Raw genomic sequence first — 26,374 nt, forward strand, 5'->3', positions numbered from 1 at the left:
GTCATCAAACAGATGATATGCTTTATGCATCCATTAGCCCTCTGTGTCTGTACTGTTACACACTTAACATTATGGCTGGTCCATACAATCAGAGCAACTGTTACCACCCACCTTTCGTGTCTACCTCTTTCCTCATAGACTGTAAGCTTGCGAGCAGGGCCCTCACTCCTCTTGTTATTTGTTATAATCTACTGTATGTGATTATTGTTATGCTGTAATGTCTATTGTCTGTACAAATCCCCTCTGAAATGTAAAGTGCTGCGGAATATGTCGGCGCTATAAAAATAAAAAATAAAATGTATTATTATTAAACAGAGGCTGGACAGACATCTGACTGGGATGATTTAGCAAATCCTGCTTTGAGCAGGGGGTTGGACCAGATGGCCCAGGAGGTCCCTTCCAACTCTACGATTCTATGATTCTATGATTCTATGAGCTTGTGGGATGTAATAGAGCTGAGCTTGTGAGATGTAGTAGAACTGAGCTTGTGGGGTGTAGTAGAACTCAGCTTGTGGGATGTAGTAGAGCTCAGGTTGTGGGATGTAGCAGAGCTGAGGTTGTGGGATTTAGTAGAGCTGAGCTTGTGGGATGTAGTAGAGCTGAGCTTGTGGGATGTAGCAGAACGGAGCTTGTGGGATAAAGCAGAGTTGAACTTGTGGGATGTAATAGACCTGAGCTTGTGGGATGTAGCAGAGCTGAGCTTGTGGGATGTACTAGATCTGAGCTTGTGAGATGTGGTAGAGCTGAGCTTATCAGATGTACAGAGCTGAGCTTGTGGGATGCAGTAGAGCTGAGCTTGTGGAATGTAGTAGGGCTGGGCTTGTGGGATGTAGCAGATCTGAGCTTGTGGGATGCAGCAGATCTGAGCTTGTGGGATGCAGTAGAGCTGAGCTTGTGGGATGCAGTAGAGCTGAGCTTGTGGGATGTAGCTGAGCTGAGCTTGTGGGATATACTAGAGCTGAGCTTGTGGGATGTAACATAACTGAATTTGTGGGATGTAGTAAAGTTGAGCTTGTGGGATGTAGTAGAGCTGAGCTTATCAGATGTAGCAGAGCTGAGCTTGTGGGATGTAGTAGAGCTGAGCTTGTGGGATGTAGCAGTGCTGAGCTTGTGGGATGTACCAGAGCTGAGCTTGTGGGATGTAGCAGAGCTGAGGTTGTGGGATGTACCAGAGCTGAGCTTGTGGGATGTAGCAGAGCTGAGCTTGTGGGATGTAGCAGAGCTGAGCTTGTGGGATGTAGTCAAGTTGAGCTTGTGGGATGTAGTAGAGCTGAGCTTCTCAGATGAAGCAGAGCTCAGTTTGTCGTTGCGATGTCTGGACGTACTGTCTGGCTTTTTACTTCTCATATATGTATTGCATGTTATTGACTCCGAGAGACCCACAAATTTAGCAGCCGCAAACATTTCAGCTCAGCTACATCTACTACATATTTGGTTACAACAAGTAGAATACTTATTTTGCAGTTTTTATTGTAAAAAGTAGGCAGATTGCACAGGGGATTTAGTACAGAGGTGCGGCATAAAATACCATCCTATCCTGCCAAATCCTACATAGGAGGCCGTAGTAGGTTTCTATGAAGCACAGATTATAGAAGATGGGAATTAGATGTAAATGGATAGCGGAATGTCAGGGCTGTCAGTCAGAATGTTCCTCCAGGTGAGACTGCAGAATGTATGAGAAATGGGAAAATAAGGCAGAGGCCCCTAGTCATGTCCCTGAGATCCACCACAATCCATAGGTATCTGGGCATTGCCAGGAAGAATCACACATTCACTTTGGCTAAAATATGTCTGGTCATGGTCGACCATAATAACCAAGCACTGCACTGGTTAAAGGGGGTCTTCAGAGGTTTAACGGAAACCTTCCAGCATGTTTTTTTCATATGAAAATAGTGATAAGGGATGTGTAGGGACTTGTCATTCAAGAAAAATTATATTTTTTTGTAGAGACCTGATGTCAGAGCCTTGAAAAATCTGGTATAAGAGCCATATGCAAAAGGGGCTGGAAGTGCATATTGACAGAAAGCTGCCAATCAGTACTGGGGGTGTGGTTGGACTAGGAGGCACAAGACAACTAGTCATGTGATAATTTCCTGCTGATAAAAATATTGATTTTATTGATATAAATACACAGCCTAGTACATGACACATCGCTGGAATCAGGGTCTCTGCCCCTACATAATGCTGCTCTCGTATTACATATAAACAATCTGCTGATATATTCCCTTTAATATCTATTGGCTTGGGGTCCAAGCACCAGCTGAGTGAAGAAAGCTCCATATTCCCTTCATTTTGTGGCCAGGCACAGTACTATACCAAGGTTAGTCTCTGTCTCTGACTTCAGCTGGACACCAAGTGAACAGACCTGAGCTACAGTTCCAGGCACAGTCACAACTCTATGTATGGTGCAGTGTCTGGCAAAAGAATTAAAAGTAATCTGTCAGCAGGTTTTTGTTATTTAAACTGAGAGTAACATATTATAGGGCACAAGAGCCCGATTCCAGGAATGTATCACTTTTTAGACTGTGTGTTGTAGTTTCAATACAATCAGTATCTTACTAGCAGGAGATTATCACTACAAGACTACATCCCACATGCAGACCAATCAGGCTAACTTGTGTAACTCCACTTCCACTACTGATTGGCAGTTTGCACACAGGAGGCTGCCAATCAGTGGTGTGTGTGGGGGGGGGGGTTTATACACAGCTCAGCAGTCTGAACTCTGCTACATCTACATCAGAGAAACAGGGATTCTATCAAAACTGCACCAATCAGCCCAGTAAGTGACACATCACTGGAATCTGGCTTTGTCGCCCTATATTATTCTGCATTGAGATTATATAGCAAAAACTACTGACAAGTTCCCTTTAAAAAAAGAGAAAGGGCTTTTAATGATGCTCTGATCCCTAAGGTCCTCCTACAATCAAATTTCTATTCATCGCCAACAAGTAGCAATCTTGAAAACCCTGATTATTTAATACATATTTAATCTGTTCTATTTCCATACCAAAAAATTTCTTTGTTTGATGGCTTGTGACTATCCATCTTCCTCTTGATTACATTTCGGGGGTTTTCAATGGGGTTCAGGTCTGGAGATTGGGCTGCCCATGACAGGGATTTGATGTGGTGCTCCTTCATCCACACATTGAGTGACCTAGCTGTGTGGTATGGCGCATTGTCCTGCTGGAAAAACAGTCCTCAGAGTTGGGGAACATTGCCTGAGCAGAAGGAATAAACTGTTTTTCCAGGATAACCTTGTGTGTGGCTTGATTCATATGTCCTTCACAAAGATTAACCTGCCCAATTCCAGCCTTGCTGAAGCATCCCCAGATCATCACCGATCCTCCACCAAATTTCACAGTTGGTGCAAGACACTGTGGCTTGTACGGCTCTCCAGGTATCCATCTAACCATTAGATGACCAGGTGTTGGGCAAAGCTGAAAATTAGACCCATCAGAGAAGATTACCTTACTCCAGTCCTCTATGGTCCAATCCTTATGGTCTTTGGTAAACTTCAGCCTGGCTCGCCTTTGCTTCTCTTTGATAAAAGGCTTTTTTCTAGCTTTACATGACTTGAGCCCTGCCTCTAGGAGCATGTTATGAACTGTTCTTGCCGTGCACTTCACCATTTGCCATTCCTTTTGTAGGTCACTTGATGTCATCCTGCGGTTGCTGAGTGACAATCGAATAAGACAACGGTTATCCCGGTCAGTGGAGAGTAGTTTTCGCCCTCTGCCGGTCTGTAGCTTTGTTGTCCCCAATGTCTGCTGCTTGACCTTGTTGTAATGGACTGCCGTCTTAAAAATTTTAAGGATGGAGGCAACATGACGCTCACTGTATCCCTCTGCTAGCAAAGCCAGAATTGAGCCCTTCTTTTCCTTACTCAAGACTTTTCTTTTCAACTCCTTTGGCATGGTTAAAAGTTATTTTTTCATTCCTGTTACTTTTGGGATATTCCTAGCACTTGTTTTGCCATCCAGCTTGTCTTATTGCAAGAGGATTGTGAACACCACAGCAGGGTTTTTTATACTTTCCATCGTTAAATAAGATTTGGTTCAGGTGATCACCTAATCAGAAGCACATTAAGGCTGTGTGCCCACGTTGCGTTTTTGTAAGTGTTTCCGCAGCGTTTGTACCGGGACGCTGCAGAAATGCTTACAAGATGCTTCTAATTCATTTGCATGCGTTTTTGGCTTTTTGTGCCAATGCATGCGTTTTTAACCGCTCAGGAATCGCTTAGCGGCTAAAAACGCAGCATGCTCATTATTTTCCGCATAGCTGAGCGTTTTTAGCCTTCCCCAATGTTCCCAGAAATCGAGTGTCAAAAAACGCGTCAAGAAACGCGCGTCTTTTTCCGCGCGTTTTCTGGGAAAGGGGATCCTTTTCCTGAGCGTTTAAAAACGCTAGCATGGGCACATAGGCTAAGTAGAATTATGTGCACTTTGGTTGGAATTCAACTGACACTGGAATGGAATGGCTGTCAGACATGTAGAGAGGCTGATTTTTATAAAACTGTGCAGTGGTCTCATGCCAGAGCTGTATATATATATATATATATATATATATATATATATATATATATATATATATATATATTAGAGTAGATGTCCCTGCAGTCCTATGTAAAAGTACAGATAGCATAATACCGTCAATTGGGCTACATCACACACTCAGCTCAGCTGCCTGACACATGAATGGTCGCTGACTCATACAGTAAGTGAGGCGGATTATATGGCTCGGATGGTGGAGCGCTGCCATTACCAGTGTCCATTAATATATAACATTAGACATGTGCTGTCCCAGTGGTCGGACTCTGTGACTCGCGCTCACACGTGGCAGTGCTGTGACTGCTGCTCACCAAAGGCAATGTTCTCCAACCTGCGACTCTTCAGCTGTTGTGAAACTGTAACTCCCATCATCCGTGACATCAGCTCAAGCTCATGGGTTCCAATGCAAAGTTTCCAACCAAGCCCCATGGGTATTTAAAAGATTCTCCGTCGGTTATTGTCTGCAGCGCTGACTTCATGTTGACAGCACTGCAGCCAATCAGTGAGCTCAGTGGTTCTGCTGATGTAGACAGCACGTGATGCCGAGTACACTGATTTGCTGCCACTGGGATCTGAGCCGTCGATGTGATGTCACTGCCGCAGCCAAAACACTGAGAATGGAGAGGTGACGGGGAGCGAGTGCCGGACCCCGAGGAGGGCCACTACCTGCTCTGCTTGTTGTGTTACATATATAAAAGCATTTATAGTCAGCTTGACTTAATATGGAAAACCCCTTTAAGTAATGTGCCGAAACTTTCAACCGTCCATCTGATACCTCTGATAATAATAATAATAAATTTTATTTCTATAGCGCTGACATATTCCGCAGCACTTTACATTTCAGAGAGGATTTGTACAGACAATAGACATTACAGCATAACAATAATCACATAGATTATAACAAATACCAAGAGGAGTGAGGGCCCTGCTCGCAAGCTTACAGTCTATGAGGAAAAAGGTAGACACGAAAGGTGGGTGGTAACAGTCGCCCTGATTGTATGGACCAGCCATAATGTTAAGTGTGTAACAGTACAGACACAGAGGGCTAATGGATGCATAAAGCATGTGGGAACATGATGCGGGGAACCTGGTTATGGTAAAACTTTTGGCTGTGCCACACAGGGATAGATTAGGTTAATGTGTTGAGGCGATAGGCCTGTCTGAATAAATGTGTTTTCAGGGCACGCTTAAAATTGTGGGGATTGGGGACTAATCGTATTGACCTGGGAAGTGCATTCCAAAGAATTGGCGCAGCACGTGTAAAGTCTTGGAGACGGGAGTGGGAGGTTCTGACTATTGAGGATACTAACCTCAGGTCATCAGCAGAACGGAGGCCGCGGGTAGGGTGGTATACTGAAACAAGGGAGGAGATGTAGGGTGGTGCTGAGCTATGGAGGGCTTTGTGGGTGAGGGCAATAAGTTTGTACTGGATTCTGGAGTGGATGGGTAGCCAGTGTAATGACTGGCACAAGGTAGAGGCATCGGTGTAACGATTGGTGAGGAATATGATCCAAACAGAAGCGGTAAATACCAAGAATTGTGAATGGGATGTCCTCTATTCCCGGCGACCAGAATTCTGCTGCATTGAGAGAAGAGGATGAGAATCTATTCGACACAGGACGTCCATTATGGCGGTCACATGACCATTAGCGTCTATCATCTATAGAGGGCTATCCTGACAGTGTGCCTAAAGCGGAGTGTCGGAATCCACCAATCTGCAGTCACATAGAGTGACAACAAAAATACACCCCTTTAAAGGGGTACTCCCATCTCCAAGATCCTATCCCAGTATGTAGTAGGTATAATAATAATAATATTAGCAAATACCTCCAATTAGAAACGTAGTATAGTTCTTCTGATTCGCTATGTGTCTTTCCTCATGTGCAGACATTGCAGAGCCTTAGGTATCCATGGTTATGACCACTAGCTAACTGTCACTATATCCGTTGCCGTAACCATGGATACCTAAGGTCCTGCAATGTCTGCACATGAGGAAAGACACACAGCGAATCAGAAGAACTATACTACATTTCTAATTGGAGGTATTTGCTAATATTAGTATTATTATTACTACACCGTCTACATATTGGAGATACCTTCTGCGAGGTCTCCTGTTTGCGACCCCAGGATGCTTCATAGTACACAGTGGTGCAAAAATGTAATTAAACAACATCCCTGCAGGACTTCCCGATGCTCCTCTGTACTAATACTTGTCCCCTGTAGAAGTAGTAGTCATGAGACTGACAGGACCCCCATCCGCGATGCAGAGGAATGACAGGGGGGTTTTTTTGACTATGGGCTAAATTTTAACATCGTGAAGGAAGTGGACAATCCCTTTAAAAATGTTTACAGATTAAAAACAATTAAAGAACCCAGAGGAACCTCATGAAAAAAAGTGCATGAGCTCTTGTACAGTGGCGGGTAGGACCCTTCCAGCCCTGTTGGTGAGGTGGTTAGTGAACACTTAAAGGCATACACACGTTAGACAGACATTGCCACTGTCATAGGTAGAAGCTGCTGTGAACAGTGAGGATCAGTAGAGGGCAGCAGAGAGGGCAGAGCAACACAATACTAACCTAAAGTATAATCTATATATATATAAACGCCTTATCATGTCTGTCTGTAACTAAAATCCCGACACGCCGCAACCAATCAGCAACAGGCACAGTGCGCAGGTGCAGTCTGCAATTGGCAGGACACACGCCACCACTACTGTGCCATCGGGAGATTGTGCCATCTCCGGGCGCACGGGCGTCAGCGGCGACGCAGCTGGAGATGCCCGGTGCCAGCCGGTACCCAGGGTCTGGAGGAGAAGAGACTCCTTCGGACCCTCGGTACCATAAACATGTAAAAAATAGAATTAAAATAAAAAATAGTGATCTACTCACCTTCCGGAATCTGTCCCTCCTCTCCACACTGCCGGCATCTTCCGTTCCCAGTACCGCTTTGCGCGAAATACCGCTGATGAAATTGAGCTCTCGTGAGAGGACGTCAGCAGCGGTCTTTGGCGCAAAGCAGTACTGGGAACGGAAGATGCCGGCAGTGTGGAGAGGAGGGACAGATTCCGGGGGCCGTCGGAAGGTGAGTAGATCATTTTTTATTTTAATCTGCTGCTGGCCATATTCTAGAGTACCCGATGCTTTAGAATCGGGCCAGCAGCTAGTAGTAGTAATAAAACTCTAAAATGTCACAAAATGTGGATGCGATATTGCGTCTGGGGAAACATAAGGAATCTGCTTGGAGTTGCAATTTCTCAGCTGGCGAGCCACAGGTTGGTTATCTGATGGGGGATTAGTGCCCATTCTACTATTCAATACGAGCTCATGTGCAATATGCGGTGATTTGATCCATACAATGTGTATATCTGGCCAGAGCTAGTAACAGGTTATTATGGGGGTTGCTGGGTATCGGACCCCCACATCTGACATTAGTGTCTTATCCTGAATAAAGCTCATTCATATCCTGAGGATAGGTCATTATTATCATAGTATTGGACAACCCCTTTAATTGTGATTTAATAGTGGGAAGTCTTCTGCTTAGTTCCCTGGTTTATTATCTAGAGTGGAAAGAAGCTAAGTGGAGTATCTCTCTATCTGTCGGACCCATCATTTTGATGTGTATACCAATGGTGTGTTGATTTTAATGGGAAATGTGTAATACTCTACTTGCCCTGCGGAGGCAGTGTAGGGAAATGAAACACTTGCTGCATTAAGATCCTACATTATGGATGTATCTACAATCCATTTCCTTTATTGATTCCCAACCCTCGGTTGGAACCATCAGGGTTGGTATTATTACCTCTTCATTGCCCTATACTTCTAGGAATGTTATTACTGACTCCTTTATTGCCATAGACAATGGTAGGATTAATATCGTAGAAATGGACATCCCCTTTAATTGTAATTTAATAGTGGGAAGTCTTTGGCTAATAAACCAGGGATCTTAGCAGGAGAGGAGAAAAGCTACATAGAGTATCTGCCCATTTGGAGGACTCGGCTTGTTGGTGTGTAGTAATAACCTGTTGATTTCAATGGGAACTGTGTAATACTCCACCTTCCCTGTGGAGGCGCTGCAGAATAATTGAAAAATTGCTTCTATGTTCAAAGAGGTTACCATTGTTTTTATGATGTTCTAGATCATTGTTTTTGTGATGCTTTGCTTATATAGCGCCATCTTATTCCCAGCGCTTTCCAGATTTAATCATCGCTGTCCCCATTGAGGCTCACAATCTAGATGCCCTATCAGTATGTCTTTCGAGTGTGGGAGGAAACTGGAGGAAACCCATGTAAACACACGGAGAACATGCAAACTCCTGGCAGATGTTGTCCTTGGTGGGATTTGAACCCAGGATTCCAGCGCTGCAGTGCTAATCACTGAGCCACCGTGCTGCCGTAGGTCATCAGAGATGTTACCACTTTCCTTTCACTGCTATAGACCACTCGAAATGTAACTGTAAGGCCTCTCTGTCCTCCCTAAATGGAAACTGTCACTTCTATCTCTGGCCATTAATTATCACTTTTCCTCTCCAAAGGCTTTATCTCTTTAAAGGGAATCTGTCGGGAGGTTGTTGCTATGTAATCTGAGAGCAGTGTAATGTAGGGACAGATACCCTGATTCTAGTGATGTATCACTTAGTTTACTGGGTTCAGCAGTTATGATAAAATCACAGATTTCTCTGCTGCAGATCTAGCAGAGCTCTCAATACTGAGCTGTATATAGCCCCGCCCACGCCACTGATTGGCTGCTTTCTGTCTACACTGTATATTGTCAGCAAGCTGCCAATCAGTGGTTAGATCGTGGCTAGACCAGGAGGCACGAGACACCTAGTCCTGTAGTGATAATCTCCTGCTGAAAAAACACTGATTGTATTTAAACAACAAAACACAGCCTAATAAGTGACACATTGCTGGGTCTACATCATGCAGCTCTTAGATTACATAAAGAGCTAATCATGTCTGGGCTCGATTAGTGGAGAAGTGGCCACAGGGTACAAATTTAGCTATGTTCTCCCAGCAGCCTCTAGTTTCCTGTATCAGGGTGATGGAGGGAACTGTCACAGCCAACTCTCGCTATACAGGGAGCGAGGCTATAATCCCTCCCCGGCACATTGATTGATAGCGTGCTCTGCAGCCAGTGTGTGCAGCGTGTGTGTGCACAGAGCAGGCTGTCAATCAATGTGCCGGGGAGCGGCTACAGGGAGGATGTAGCTTCATTTTCTCTCTGTAGCCGCTGCTCCAGTAAAGAAGCCAGACTTGACTGAAATAATGCTTTTTACCTGCAGACTAACCCTATATTTGCAGGTAAATCGTGTTTCTGGGGATGACAAGTTCCTTTTTAATATCGAAAGGTCCCATTGGCAGCCAAAAGAAACAGTCCGTGGCTAGCTTTAACATATATGTATTTCTTTGCAGACTTGCTGACTGGGTTCCTGTGGAGAAAATGAGGACGCAGCACAGCGCACACACCATGGTCTTTGTGTCGCTCCTGGCGGTGACATTTTTCTTATCCAATCTCGGACGCAGCCAAGGTAATAATTGTAGAAGTGCATTATATTCTGTCTTATATCTCGCTGGTTATCTGGTGTGCAGAGGTTAAACATATGTAAAGGTTACCCTTAGCTGAATATATTTGTTATTTATAGGTACAAATTGGTGTAATGTTTCTCCATGTGGATAGTGACATGCCAAGCTTGGCAAGTCAGAGTGAAGAGATTTATAGGCCATGCATGCTCCTCTGGGAAATTAAATATGCAAATTGTCTCTTCAGAAAGGAAGAGGACTAGAACTCCACCTATTGGAAGCAGCAATTTTAGGATCACTATTTCCAGTAGGTGGCGCTAGAGTTCTAGAACTCTTCCTCTCTGAAGAGACAATTTGTATATTTAATTTCCCAGAGGAGCATGCATGGCCTATAAGTCTCTTCACTATGACATGCCAAGCCTGGCATGCCACTCTCCACATGGAGAAACGTTAAGCCTTAGAACCTTATTTAGATGTGTAAATGCTGATATCTAACATATTCCTTTATGGATCTGTATTACACGGGATATAATAACCATTATTTCATTACAGGGCTCCTGATTCTGTAACACCTTTTTGCTGTTGCTTAATATATTTACTAGTTGATAGATAATACAGTAGATTTGTGTCGCCTTTGTACCATCACATAATACGTACAATGTTGGTCTATTGACTTGTTTTATCCAGTATTTTTTTCAAGACCGATGTTGCCTTATACGCTCTTTTTTTTTTTCACTGCACATATGTTGATCTGAGTTTTGAAAAGTTTCAAATTCACACAAACTTCAAAGACGAATGAATGATATGATGTAGTTATCTGTTGTAGAACTCATACTACCACCCTTATACTAGAGGTCTTGAATGTATTTTTTGTCATTTATTGAGGTTGCGAACACAGACGTGTAATTTATTATTAGGATATACTGTATGATTGACTGATAGACCTTTGGAATTTTGAACATAAAATGCTGTTAGAAAACGACCCTGGCAATCACAGTGTTAATCTTGCAGTATAGAACTGTCTTCTTAGTTCACAATACAATTAAATGTTCGCTGTAATTTTCACAAACTTTGCATAAATTAATAGTACAGGTAAATCTAAGAAACGTTGTAATACACCTTATCAGAGAAATAAGCTTCTTTCTCCACTAATGAGCCCTTTTGTGCACTATGAAAAAACCCCCATCTCAAATCCATTTTAGTCAAAGCAAGAGCAACAGCTAGTTCACTGAGGTGTCAGATTACAGAGACTGTTAACCTCTATAGATACTTTATCAGCTATATAAGCATCTTCCTCCCCTCATGAGCCACTTTTTCTCCACCCTCTGCCTCCTGAAAAAAAGAAAACATCCCAAATCCTTCTTAGTCAAAGCAAGACTAAAGGCCCCGTCACACACAGCGATCTCGCTAGCGTGTGACGGGGATCAGCGACTTGCCCCCCCCCTCCACTGGGTATCGCTGATCGTCCAGGATCGTCCTGGGCCGTTTTTTGATCGCTGGTCTCCCACTGGCAAGAGCGCATCGCTGTGTGTGGCAGCGGGAGACCAGCGATCAGCGACGCTGGAAGCTGGTTTCTAATGTAAACGTTGGGTATCCAGAAGCCGCAGCTCCTGGATACCCGCTGTTTACATTAGAAACCAGCTTGCTCGCTGGTCCTGATCGCTGGAGGGGCTGTCTATGTGACAGCTCACCAGCGATCAGCCTAACGATGTCCCAGCGATCCCATCCATGTCGGATCGTTGGTGGGATCGCTGGGACATCGTTATGTGTAACGGGGCCTTAACAGCTACCTCACTCAGGTTTTAGATTAAAGAGTCTTTTAAATTCTATGGCTTCCTTATCAGAAAAATAAGCTTATTTCTCCACTTATTAGCCACTTCTTCTCCTCCGCCTGAAATCAAAGCTGACAGCCAGCTTACTGAGGTGTCAGGTTACAGAGGCTTTTAAATTCTATGGAGGGGGAAAGGGGAAAGAGGACTGAGGAGCACTCGGCATCGTGACAGACCAGGTGGATAAAAGCAGATCATGCTGCAGATTCCATCAAATGTATTTCACTTTAGTGCTGGATGCACAGCCACACATCTCAGTACTGCAATAAAGTGTCTTCCATGCTTCTGCTACCTCTGTGTTCTATAAATAAAGAAGAGCGGGAATCCAACATGTCTCTGTGCGTACTGTATATAGAAGACAACATACTGTAGCTGCTAGTCTCTATCCATTAGCTCAGAGAGAGCTGAAAATTAAAGATAATTTGGGCAGAGGGGAAAATTGGTGAAAAATTCAGGATACAAATAATTTTGTTCCTCACGCATGGCAGCTTATTCTGAAAACTTGGCTGAACTTTCAGAAATGCTATGACTGCAGGGAAATAAAAACTCTGAAGAAGACAATTTTTTTTTTTACTTTATATACTGCTATTATTGTTGGGACTTTTTTTTCTGGGATAGAGGCCGGGGAAATGTTTCCTTCAGAGCTTTGAGAGAGTAGAAGGAACATTACTGCCACTGAGGTCTTATACTGTTGAGTAGGAGCTGAGTTACAGTTCTCAGCACCAGTCACTACACAATATACAGAGATATTCAGTCCCTTCAACTCTGTACATCCGACCGGCACTGGCACTAATACCAGCTGATCAGTCAGGAGCGCGGCACCAGTCGGGATCCCACCTGTCTGACATTGATGACCCCTTTAAGCCTAGAAGTACGTTGCACGTGCAGGAATACAACTTTGATTTTACCCCCTATCAAGGGGTGCCTCCTTTTCGACAAGAATTGCACAGTGTCCATTCCGATAAATGGGGTAAAGCGGTGTAATACAAGGCAGGACAGAACAGGTCCTCCAGATAGGACCTCTCCACTACCATCTAATGATGAGGCTCCTCAACTGGAGACCACTCTCGATTAACTCAGTATTTCCTAACAGGCGTATATTAAATATGGATTTTCGAGGCAAGAGAACCCCTTTAAATGCCCTTTTGTACATAACTGATTCATCCACATTGTCTTTATATAAATCTGCTTGGCTTTATTTTGAGTTGTGGATGCCCCAGTGTAAAGTTGATTTCCCAGATGATATTTTTTTTTGTTCCAAACACATTTCAATCTTCCCACAATTGTGATTTGGTTCGAGAAAAATGTCATTATGCCTCCAAAATATTTGGATGACCAACAATGGGTCAAGATAGGTCAAACCTGAAGGAGTTTCTTGTTTTTGAAGGGTGCGTAGAGATTTTCCACAATGATTTTTAGTTGAGTCTCATTGTGACAATAACCTAGTTGTTTATTAAACTTTTTTCTGCCATGTTTTTTTTATGGTCTTGGTTTATTCTCTTGAAGCCCATTCATACACTTTAGATGGAGCTCGGAAGCATCCATTGATTTGGCCGGCCATGTAATGTCTACCGGAGCCTTTTGACTCTTTTCGATGAAAGATGGATTGGCCAGTTGGAATTTTGTTGCCTGATTATTTTGTTTTGAGGCAGATTAGGCCTTTGACAGAGTTGTCAAAACACATGAATGCTCATCCGAGAGTGCTCAAGCTTTAAGGTCACAGTCATCTTCATGTATTTAGGACATATAAGAAGGATGCCAAATATTTTTATCTTGGAGGAACCCCTCAAAAATGTGTGTCCTTCACTGTAGGGTTGGATTACTATGTAACACACGTCGCCCAACTTTTGGTCTTCACCACTAATATCAATGATTCCAAATCTTTTTACAATGGGAGTTCCTTTATATATGTTTCCTCTTAGGTAACCTCAACAGGGTTAGCATCAGCAGCCAGAAAACCTAAGCACATGCCAAGGCCAAGGGCACAGAAGCACCATTAGGGGTATTTGGCTTAATATTTGTCACATTTTTTGCATTCAGTATCCCACTGTAATATGATTTGGTCTTTATCATATTTAGCATGTCAAGATCAATGTCACAGTCAGCCATCTTTGGGTCTTTATCAGATATAAAAATGATTTCTAATCCTATTACCATGGGGGAAATGTCACGTCCATGTCTGAACCTGCTTCTATTACCTTATCATATTGCTAGGCAGCGCTTCACTAATATTGTGGATGCCGTTGGGTGATGGCAGCATGTTTCAATGCAACTTTAGGATAGGGAGACTTATTGTCCCTACTGACATTCAACCTGTGTGTTTCTAATTATATCAGATGTGATTAACCCTCAACAGGGATTTTCGTATGTTGAATCCCTAGCAGTCTGTTTCTTGCTGCCGGTTATAAGTCATACTTACCTGGTTCACGCTTTTATTACTCAGCTCCTGCTCAGCTTGTTTATTTCCTGTTACTGATCTTGCCATTAACCTGAACACATCCCTGATCTCTGTTTTTGACTTTGAGCTCCTTGAGGCAACTTAGCTTGGTGACCCTTCTGTCTCCCAGCTTGCTCCACAGGCCAGCAGCCACTCTGTAGATGTAACCCAGGGAGTCGTGTATAAATCTATATCCTTATACAGAAGATAAGGGTGAAGTCCAGGGTTCCCCTCGGACTTGCTTAACACAAAGGCTTGAGCAAAGCTTGTCTGTGAAACCCTATTAAAAGCTGGGAGCTTTCCTCAGACAGTGCATTGATACAGAAAAGCATTGAAAAATAGCTTTTCACCCAAGAATTGTCAGCCAGGTTGGCAGCAGAAACTAAGACCGTTAAAAGCTAGGTACAACTGGAATATGTGCCATGGTGATTTGGGTTCACATTTTTTGGATTAACAATTGTTTTTCCAAAGAGAAACCAATGTAAATTTTAGTCTTCGTAGAAAACCCCTAGTCAAAGCGGTGACATGCAGCTCACACGCACCCATTACACAATTGTGTCACTGTTGAGCAACCATTATATAAATTGACTTGAGACCCTGACTCAGTACCCCTGATGAAACTGCAAGCGAAACGCGCGTCAGGGTACTAGGCAGTGTGGTCTTTATCTATTATGGCTCACTGTGGGTATAGAATTGTTTTGCTTTTAATCTACCTATTGTGAGTTCTGCTTCTTATTTGGGATTTATATAACGTATCCATTGATATTGCTGGTTATGCAATGCTTTAGAACCCTTTGGCATTTAGGGACCATTTATACTGTTCAGTGTCCTTATAATCTGTAGGTTTCTATAATTAGTGTTTATGAATATGTTCCCTATACCCTCATTATTCTAATGTAATGATGGGTTGCACTTGTCTTGATTTTTTTTTTTTTTGCATATTTGACAACACTGCTCGTTTTATTTTGGTTTTATGGTGTATTTTTTAATGTTTTTTTTTTCTTTAGTATTTGTGTATTATTATTTCTAATTAATAACAAAATGACAGATTTTGGATATTGGTTTCTTGGCCTTTTTTATTTAATTTTCTTTGGTGTGGTAATTATATTTTTACAATATAAAACCATAGTGAAGCCTACAGAGGTTCAGTCAATGGTAGTTTGATTTAACATGTTCTACACTTATCAAGATCGATGAAACAATCAGTCATCTTAGGGTCTTTATTCATTATAGGAATGAGTCCCAACCTTTATTTCATGGGAGAACCCTTGAAAAATTGATTATCTCTTATGAAACCTCCTGAAACAAGCCTAATAGGTGGGCCGTGTTGACTCATAGAATCATAGATTCTATGAGTCAACACGGCCCACCTATTAGGCTTGTTTCAGGAGGTTTCATAAGAGATAATCAATTTTTCAAGGGTTCTCGAAAAATTGATTATCTCTTATGAAACCTCCTGAAACAAGCCTAAGACTGTTGCTCTTTTCTTTCTGGGGCTCTTGGCCATCGTTGTATCGCGGTGAACACCTGAACTACATTTCAAGTTGGGAAACACTCCTGTATAAAGACAAAAATCCAGTAAAGTCAATATTAGATTGTTCGATTTACAAAGATGCAACATTAGGGCTTATCATGGTACATGTTGTAGAAGACCAAGTCAAACACCAGGGGTGACAATAATGGCAAGTGCTGAAAGATTTAATTTTAAATGTTGAAACGGCTTTTCTAAATATTTTATGGAAGGAATCAGCAACAAGTGACTGATTTCAATCAGATGATTTCAGTTTTATCACAAAATGCAAATCATTATATCCCTTAGCCGACGGCTATCTCTCCCAACCGGCGTCCTATGTCTCTGTTGGGAATGGCTGACGTAAGGAATCAACTCACTGACACTTTTTGCATCGGCCAAACTATCCAAGAAATAAAAAGATTCAGGGTGTTGAAATCCAGCTAACCCGATCCTTATCTACTACTGACATCTGCCATGATGGGATATTGAGGAGGCCCCATGCACATCAGATGGTCAGTCATGGTGAAATCGACAGGTTTGTCTGAAACATCAGGGAAAAAAAGGCACCGCTATCAGATCACCAGGTATGGCCAAATACCTTGAATAAAGATGTGGTGCACAGAGGCTCCAGACTGGCTTTTGGGCAATGAGGACAGCAGGAAGGATGAGTATGGTTCCAGAATCCACAAAATGGTAAGTGAATTAAAACATCATGTTTAAAGTAAGCCTAAAATCTAAATCAGAATGAAAAATGAGGATGGAGAGACACCGGTTCTCTCCTGACAAATAATGTGTCATCTCATTGTATATTGTAACTCTCTTCTAATCGGTCTCCCTCTTACCAAACTCTCCCCCCTCCAATCTGTCTTGAATGCTGCAGCCAGGATCATATTCCTCACCAATCGTTACATCGATGCCTCTACCTTGTGCCAGTCATTACACTGGCTACCCATCCACTCCAGAATTCAGTATAAACTTATTACCCTCACCCACAAAGCCCTCCATGGCTCAGCACCACCCTACATCTCCTCCCTTGTTTCAGTATACCACCCTACCCGCGCCCTCCGTACTGCTGATGACCTGAGGTTAGCATCCTCAATAATCAGAACCTCCCACTCCCGTCTCCAAGACTTTACACGTGCTGCAACAATTCTTTGGAATGCACTTCCCAGGTCAATATGATTAGTCCCCAATCCGCACAATTTTAAGCGTGCCCTGAAAACGCATTTATTCAGACTGTCCTATCGCCTCAACACATTAACCTAATCTATCCCTGTGTGGCACAGCCAAAAGGTTTTACCATAACCAGGTTCCCCCACATCATGTTCCCACATGCTTTATGCATCCATTGTCCCTCTGTGTCTGTACTTTTATACACATAACATTATGGCTGGTCCATACAATCAGGGCGACTGTTACCACCCACCTTTCATGTCTACCTCTTTCCTCATAGACTGTAAGCTTGCGAGCAGGGCCCTCATTCCTTTTGGTATTTGTTACAATCTATGTGATTATTGTTATGCAGTAATGTCTATTGTCTGTACAAATCCCCTCTGAAATGTAAAGTGCTGCGGAATATGTCGGCGCTATAGATATAAAATGTGTTGTTATTATTATTATCTCAATGGAAATTTAAAAAGAAACCAATTGGGACAAGTAAAATGCCCTGTGAAAACCCCTCGGAGAAGATTAACCCTGAGTGGTTTTCAGACAGGCATGGTGTGTGTAGGCAGGTATGGCTGGTATACAGACTGGCATGGAAGTTGCAGGCAGGTACAGCTAGTATGCAGACAGGCACGGCAGGTGCAGACAGGTACGGCTCGTATACAGAAAGGCATGGCGGGTGCAGGCAGGTACGGTTGGAACACAGACAGGCAAGGCAGATACAGGCAGGTATGTTGGAAGGTATAAGCAGGACAAGTAGGAACAAGAAAAAGCAACTGGGTACTGATAGGTACAGACAGGTGCTATTTGGAACTAGTCGGTACTTGAAGGTACATACATACATGGGACTTAAGAACTAGCAGGCGTGCAGACTAACTGATTAAACAGGTTGCTCAGGCATCTCCCAACAGGTGGAGGTGCCTTAAACGATAGGTGTGTCACAGCCATTGGCTGGGGACTTTTTAAGACAGTGTGCACTGTCCTTTTAGGAGGGCGTGAGAGTGTGCCATAAAAATAGTGCCCGGGAACGGCGAGCAGTGCGAAGACCCCAGGCAGCAGAAAGAGAGGGAGGAAGTGCAGGACGGGGCCCGCTGCGGTGATTAAGTCAGCATCCCTGCCGGGGCGAGAAGGAAGCATGCAGGGATGCCTGCTCTGCAGGCAGTCAGGGAAATTGAGGATTCAGAGTTGGATGTTTGGCTTACCGACTCCACAGCCCTGCTTCTATATCTGGATGACATCTTGGTTAAAATTCTATCTTCTAGAGTTAGGATTTCTGCACGCGGAGCTCTATCATTGGGTAACATTCTTTCACCGAGCCTTTTTTCTAATGAACCTAGTTTATTAGGTATAATGTAATGACACCAGGTCGCCCAATCGTCTAAATTTCAAAATTTACCTCATGTACCTATACGAAGGCGGCTATAACATCACCTGTTGATCAATCATTAAATTTACTTGTCCCCTTTTCTAAACCTTTTTTTATCTGCTTATACATTGATACATCATTAGATTAATCTATTGCTATACACATTTATGTATTTCACAAGCTTATATTTTATAATTACGGTATAAAGCAACACCAACCAGATCCTTAAGTTAAAAGTCCTTTATTGCATACATCTGGACATCATTCTAGTGGCGTGCAGGTAAAACAAGGGAGTTAGGCCAGGGGAGGAACATGGATTACGGCCGTTTAACGTCTTGCTGATGCTTTTACGGGTGTCTCTCCATCCTCATTTTTCATGCTGATTTTAAATTTTCCTTGTTTTTAAGTTTAACAATAAACATGACGTTTTAATCCACTCACCATTTTGTGGAGGCTGGAATCATACTCAACCTTGGCCGATCTATACCTAATTTTTGCCAGCTTTACTAATAAACAGAATCTCACTGTCTATTTGTTAAAAGGGATTTCCTTTTTTGGAAAACTCTTGTTCCCCAGTTATTCACTGTTCTGGGGTCTGGCACTGAGTCTCCGCCTTTACTCCCGACGTCTGTTACTGTCTGCAGTGGTAAGACCCAATCAATGAGCTTAGCGGCTCTGTCCAGTTTACGGCACAACCTTCTTAAAGCGTTGTAGACAATAGACATTGGAAGCATCGAGAGAGATTGAGATTCAGCTCTGAGCATGAGAAAAGTAAGTAAAGTACAGATCTGATAGTGGAAAACCCCTTTAAGGTGGTCATACATAATATGTAAGTCCATAAAGGCTGTTATCTTCAGTATAACCAATTATTCCTATCAGTCTACACAGGAGGGAACATAAAAGCTTTGTGCAGATCGTGTCCGTGGTTGGCTTTGAACCAGGAGGGCTCCTAGAGCTGCAAAGAAACTCTGAACGAGTCTGGGGCCCCTAAAAGTGACATGTAAGCCTGACATTTGTGTCTTCTGGTCCAAAAGTCCTAAGAATAGTTAACGAGAGAGCATCAGGAAAGCATGGACTTCATGTGAAGATGCAGGGATGGAGGAGAACTGGACCTCTGTGTTGATCTCTTTGCCTATCTTCAGACTCCTCACCCCTACTTTTTCACTTCCCTATTCCTAAAGATCAACTACTCAAACAACTTTTAGCACTCATGAATTTTCAATATTATGACACGTTTATGGCCCAAAGTATGTTGGATCAACAAGTTTTTGGAACAAGGTTAAATAGTTCTTAATGCTCACATTCATTTCCAAGCCTAACTGTTACTGAGATCATTAGATGCTTATAACACATACTGATTTTATATTAGAGTGATGTCCCGGCCAAGAGTAGTTTGCTACAGGGCCTATGAGTAGGTGACTGATGATTTCAATTCATTTGCGGGTAGGCTGGAATAAATGCCAAAAAAAATACACTCCTTGAGATCCTGATGATTTACAGAGCTCATAATCATAGATTGCCCCCCATTCTACCAATAATGTCAATTTTTTGCTTTTTTTTTCAGCAGGATTATAATAATTAGTAGCAGTAAATATGCAGCTAAGAAACCCAGTATACTAGTCTTGGCGGGAGGAAATCTGACAGGTTTCTACACGTCTCAATCCCGAAGCCAATCCAAGATTGTTCAAAAGGACCGGTTTATTGCCTTGTTAAAAAGCAAGGAGCTGCAGACAAGGTACAAGCAATATTTTTCTTGGGCGAGGTCTTACTTAGTCTTAGCCAGGGGTGAAAGATGTAGAATGTATAGAACACGGTGGGAATTTTCTGCAGATGGTATATCAATATACTTTATATATACAGATGAAACCAGAAGTTTCCATATACTATGTAAAAAGACACATCTGCATATTTTTTGTCAATCTCTGACATGAAATCAGAATAAACCTTTCCTGTTTTAGGTCAATTAGGATTACCATAATTATTAATATTTGCCAAATGCCAGAATAATGAGAGACAGAATGGTTTAATACATTTTTATTACTTACTTCAAAGTCAAAAGTTTCCATCCATTTCATTAGTATTTGGTACCATTGCCTTAAGGGCTCGTACTCGCTTTCGAGAGACTTGCACGATTGTCATGCGAGTCTCTCGCATGAAAACCTGGCACTGCCACCGGTACTCGGACCAGAGCGTGCGGCTGCATAGAAATACATGCAGCCGCATGCTCCGGTCCGAGTGCTTGCGGCAGTGCCAGGTTTTCATGCGAGAGACTCGCACGAGAATCGTGCGAGTCTCTCGAAAGTGAGTATGAGCCCTTAAACTGAATGACTTGAATCAAACGTTTGGGATCTCCTTCCACAAGCTTCTCACAATACTTGGTCAGAATTTGGGCCTATTCCTCCTGACAAAACTGGTGTAACTGATCCAGGTTTTTAGGTCGACTTGCTCGCACTGGCCTTTTCAGCTTTGTCCATAAATCTTCAATAGAATTGAGATCAGGACTTTGTGATGGCCGCTCCAAAACATAAAACTTTGTTATCCTTAAGCCACTTTGTTCCCATTTTGGTAGTATACTCCAGGTCATTGTCCATTTGGAAGACCCATTTACGCCCAAACTTTAACTTCCTGGCTGATGTCTTGAAATATTGCTTCAGTATTGCCACATAATGTTCTTTTCTCATGATGCCATCTATTTTGTGAAGTGTACCAGTCCCTCCTGTAGCAAAATAACCCCACAACATGATGCTACCACCACTGTGTTTCACAGTTGGGATGGTGTTCTTAGGCTTCCAAGCTTCTCCCTTTTCCCTCCAAAAGTAAAGATCGTCATTATGCCCAAATAGTTATTTTAGTTTCATCAGACCACATGACGTCTCCAAAAATTAAGGTCTTTGCTCTCATGTGCATTTGCAAATATTAATCTGGCTTTTTTATGTTTCTTTTGGAGTAATGGCTTATTCCTGGCAGAGTGGCATGCCACTTGACTACCGAGTCAGTCTGTCCATTGTCAGGAGGAGATGCTGCGGTATGAATGGAATGAGCCTTAGTCTCTGTATCCCGATCCCCCTGAGATTTAGTCTGTTCTTTGGACCGACTAGGAGAGCCCAAAGGATTGGCGAAACTGGGTGCCAACCTAATCCTTTGCCTACACTGCGCTCCTTACAACCTTCGTTCAGCAAACCGAAAGTCAATACAAGTGGATATGGTGATTAACTTTTCCAGTGTAGTGGGAATCTCCCTCGTGGCCAGCGCATCCTTAACATGGTCAGCAAGTCCTCTCCAAAAAAACGGAATCAGGATCTTGTATGACCATTCCAGTTCGAAGGCTATAGTCCGAAACCTTATAGCGAACTGGCTGGTTGGTAAGGAGCCCTGCGTAACAGCCAGGAGTTTGAGTGCGGCGTCATGGGTGACCTGTGGTCCCAGAAAGACCTGTTTCAGAGTGCACAAAATGCGTGCGGTTCTCCGAACCACCAGGTCCTTACGTTCCCACAACGGCTTAGCCAACTCCAACGCCCTGTCTGTTAAAAGAGATATCACAAATCCTACTTTGGCCCGCTCGGACGAGAAACTTGAACCCAGTAGCTCTAACTGAATCGAGCACTGGTTCACGAATCCCCTGCAAGCCTTGCTATCCCCAGAGAACTTATCGGGGAGTGGGAGATGCGATAAAAACGGAACAGGGGTCGCAGCAAGAACCCTGGTAGCGGCTTCGCTGGAAAAGTTTGAGATTATTGGCACAGACTGCCATGGCTCTGTGAGATGTAAAAAAGGTGACCCTGATGGTTTTTACTTGTGTGGTGCCCATGAAGCATGATGTGGGGGGTAACAACATTCTGCAATGACATGCCATCTCATCTGGTTGGGACATGGCCTCCACAATCAACTGACCTCATCTCAAATTAGATGTTTGGGATGAGTTGGAGGCAGAATAAAGTTAAAGCAGCCCACAAGTGCCCAGCACCTCTGTGAACTCCACACTGTTGGAAGCCATTTCAGGTGACGATCTGATGAAGCTGCGTGACAGAATTCCAAGGGGGTGTAAAGTTGTCATCAGAGTAAAATGGGGGTACTTTCAGGAATCAAAGGTATAACACATATTCTGTTTTGTTTTTCTTTTCTCCTTGTTTCTATGTATTATTCTCTCGATAGCGGCCAGCCATAATAGGTAAAGACAATTCTCCATTTTAGTAACCTATGGAGGTCCCAGCTGTCAAATCTCAACTTATCTAACATTATTAGTAATCCTATTCTCAGTAATGGAAAATGCTTGATGAGGTTGGCGGAACGCACCAAATGAAATATAATAATAAGGTGCATTCGCAACCCGGGGTACACAGTGCAGAGATGGAACCTGCTGCTAAGTAATGGCAGAACAAGATGGCGGTTGAACACCGAAAACATGCGGGTTAAATGTCACCCGGTGTGAACAGCGGCGAACTCTGTTGCTCCACAGAGCTGCAGCAACAACATAATAGAACGCTGTTCCCTGTCAAACGTCACAGGGCTCAGCAGAGATGGCGCGAGTGAGGTCTCTAGGCTCAGCCCCTAGAACAAGGGGACTCGAGTCTGACCGGACCCACAATGCGCACGGCGTAGCACAAGCGACGCTACTACTTGGCGCAGACGCTAGGCACTGACTGTGCCTCCTACCTGCACTATCAGCCTGGCACTAGCTGGCAGGGCTGAGAAACTCATGCATACCAAGGGTAGGGGATCTTAATGAGTGAGTCACCAGAGACAAGCATTCGTGCATACAACACACACCACATGGTCTATACGAGCACACGGCCGTGTGGCTGTGAGATGCCTTTTTAGATCCCAGTCTGCCAGAACCTTGTTAGTGGACCAATCCGGGCTCGCTTGAGGACCTGAGCAGCTGACCGCCGACCACCAATGAGAAGTTGCCACCTCATGAGCATGCTCAGTAGGGTGAAACCCGGACTTAGTCTCAGGAACGACTGCTCGCTGCTGTTTGCTGTTGATTGCTATAGCTGAACATGGAGAGGCAGCAATCAATCACACAGCACGGGTCTGAGCAATACGCTGAGACCGACATCTCTGCTGAGCAGGATCCGCTGCAACTGAGACTAAATGGGAGACCGCAGGAGAAGACATGGCTTCGGATTCTTCCTGTGCAGAGGGAGAATCCCGGCGCCTAACACTGCTCTACTGCATTCCTGGACATTTGTCCATTTTTACCTTTTTGCAAATGTTGTCATAGATACCAGTTTCTCAGTGTACAAGTCTGAATACTTTATGGTGAGGTGCTATCAAGACCCGGGACGGACTGCAGTTCACACCATTACTACTGACTGTCTACATATAGGCACATAGGGCATAAACATCTCCCATTATATTATCTCACATTATATTATTTTACCAACTGTCCTGAATTTCATAGAGCATCATAAAGGAGCAAAGTTTATGTAATCCCTGAGCAAAAGCAGGCATTTAGGGGCTGACTGGGGCATGGAGGATGTTCACAAGAGGGCTGAGGTTGGGTTTGGAAGCAGAGTTTAAAAAAAGATCTGTCATCAGATGAAAAGTAACCAGTGTTTCTTTTTATTTTATTTCTGCTGCTGTCCTGAGTAAGCCGATTTTCTTTTTTTTTTTTTTTTTTTTTTTACTTCTGCCATACGGTTCCAAAGATATGGGGTCTTTTTATTTAGTTTCAATTTTTTAAGTGACTCACTGGATCCTCGGGGGCGTGTCTTTAGTCTGATTTGCATAATTGCTCTGTGAACCACGCCCGCTTGTAAAAACAGTAAAAAAAAATTGCATTAAATGGAAAAGTCTATATCTCTGGAACCATATGGTGGATTTGAAAAAAAAACAACTCGGGAAAATAAGAGCCAAAAACGGATGATTTTTCAACTGGTAACAGGGTCCCATTTTAACCATCTTTCCTAATGTTGGCAACTATGCCATTACTATCCAGTCCATAGTGCAAACCAGCTGAATATACTGTATAGATCTTGATCCAAAAAGGAATTGCTGAGAGACGTGTAATCAGGAGGCAGCAGAATTGTGAATACAGCTCTGGATGAGAATTGTTAGGATACAGGATAAACAAATCAATGTACGGTGCTCTGTATGGAGTTTTATTTCATACAGTATATGTAGAGGAATAAAAACTACACTTAACAAAAGAAGCGGTACTGTGCGGCTGCTATAACATGGAAAAATATGATGCTGAAAGTACAAAAATTGGCCAAAAATCCAGTTTTTACTGTAGGTGCTTTGAGGTGACTTGAACATCACCAGGAGTTCTCATGACATATTATTACAAGTGATAAATCACGCAGATCTTGGCACTGACTGGGAATTCCCGCACAGACAGGTTTTATTAGCGGGATTAAAGCCAGATAAAGGTAAATTAAGTTATTCCTTTCTGCGGGAGGGCGAATGAAGACGCATGCCATCATCAAGTGGTTGATTGAGGTTTTATTATCTGATATTCTTTAACATCCTGCCACACAGGAGGCTCGTATGCAAAAATGTTGTATTATGCACTAAATAAAAAAAGATAATATATACAATACCGTTCAAAAGTTTAGGGTCACTTAGAAATTTCCTTATTTTTTAAAATAAAAGCACAGTTTTTTCCAATGAAGCTAACATTAAATGATTCAGAAATACACTCTATACATTGTTTATGTTTGCTAACTGTGTAAGAAAGCAAATGGATGGTTAGAATACCCTTGAAAACCCTTGTGCAAGTATGTTAGCACAGCTGAAAACAGTTTGGCTGATTACAGAAGCTATAAACCTGACCTTCCTTTGAGCTAGTTGAGAATCTGGAGCATTACATTTGTTGGTTCCATTAAACTCTCAAAATGGCCAGAAAAAAAGAAGTTTCATGTGAAACTCGACAATCTATTCTTGTTCTTAGAAATGAAGGCTATTCCATGTGAGGAATTGCCAAGAAACTGAAGATTCCCTACAATGGTGTGAACTACTCCCTTCAGAGGAGAGCACAAACAGGCTCTAACCGGAGTATTATTAGATTTTATGTGAATTGCAAGTATTCTAATTGCCCTGGAATTATGAGAGCAGCTCAGAGGGCTCCTCAGATGAATCCAGCGCATTTCAAGCTCAATAATGCAAACATCCTTCACAACCACAAAACATATCTGGCTGTGGGTGAATGGTTGGTAACTGTTCATTGTTCATCACTGCGGTGCTGTCACACACTATCAGCAATGTTTATTCAGTATCTTTATCTCTAAACTGTGAGCTGTGATGTCCCCTCACTATCCAGATTGACTGAAAAATGGCTGCATTTATACAGACTATGATAATCCTTTGAGATGTCAGCCACACTGAGGCCATATGGGCCGGCTCTGGCTGATACAATCTTCTGCAGTGATTTGATCACAAATTATTCAAAATCACCTAGTACAGCAAATTCTTACAACTTCATCAGGAATCTCATCTATTAACTATCATCTGTCTATCTATGTATCATCTATCTGTTATCTATCTATGTATCATCTATCTGTTATCTATCTATGTATCATTTATCTATTATCTATCTATGTATCATTTATCTATTATCTATCTATTTAACTACCTATCTATGAAAAAAGAGAACTAGAGCAGCGCAATAAAAAAGAGTAGAAAGTCCAGGTGCAACGCTCACACAGGCTTAAACCTTGTAATGCAGGAATCCAAAATACAGGAACCGCACACCATTGTCAGAGTGAATAAGAGCTGTTCGGTTTTGGTTCAGAAACTTGAAAAAGGTTTGCTTTCTGAACCGAAACATCGCACTCATGGGCTAAATATAACAGCTCTAATTCACTCTGAAAACGGTGTGCGGTTCCTGTATTTTGGATTCCTATCTATCTATTATCTATCATCTATCTATTATCTATCTATCTATCTATCTATCATCTATCTACCTATCATATCTATCTATTATCTATCTATCTGTTATCTATCTATTCTATCTATTATCTATCATCTATCTAGCTGTTATATAGCTATTATCTAT

At 42.7% G+C, this 26,374-nt stretch overlaps 1 protein-coding gene across 4 annotated transcripts in view; it reads left to right on the forward strand.

Moving 5' to 3' along the window:
* COL14A1 (collagen type XIV alpha 1 chain) overlaps positions 1-26,374 on the forward strand; it is a 166,334-nt gene that overhangs the window by 7,554 nt on the left and 132,406 nt on the right. For 3 of the 4 annotated variants that reach the window (XM_073590265.1, XM_073590268.1, XM_073590266.1), the window contains exon 2: positions 9,959-10,074. In XM_073590265.1, the coding sequence (XP_073446366.1) occupies positions 9,987-10,074 (88 nt within the window). In that variant the 5' untranslated portion in view covers positions 9,959-9,986. Of the gene's footprint in view, positions 1-8,801; positions 8,939-9,958; positions 10,075-26,374 lie in introns of those variants that run through there. The other variant, XM_073590267.1, reaches the window with a different exon arrangement.

This window comes from Dendrobates tinctorius, unplaced genomic scaffold (genome assembly GCF_039654945.1).
Source record: "Dendrobates tinctorius isolate UK_male_01 unplaced genomic scaffold, ASM3965494v1 ptg000116l, whole genome shotgun sequence".
Classification (NCBI taxonomy): domain Eukaryota; kingdom Metazoa; phylum Chordata; class Amphibia; order Anura; family Dendrobatidae; genus Dendrobates; species Dendrobates tinctorius.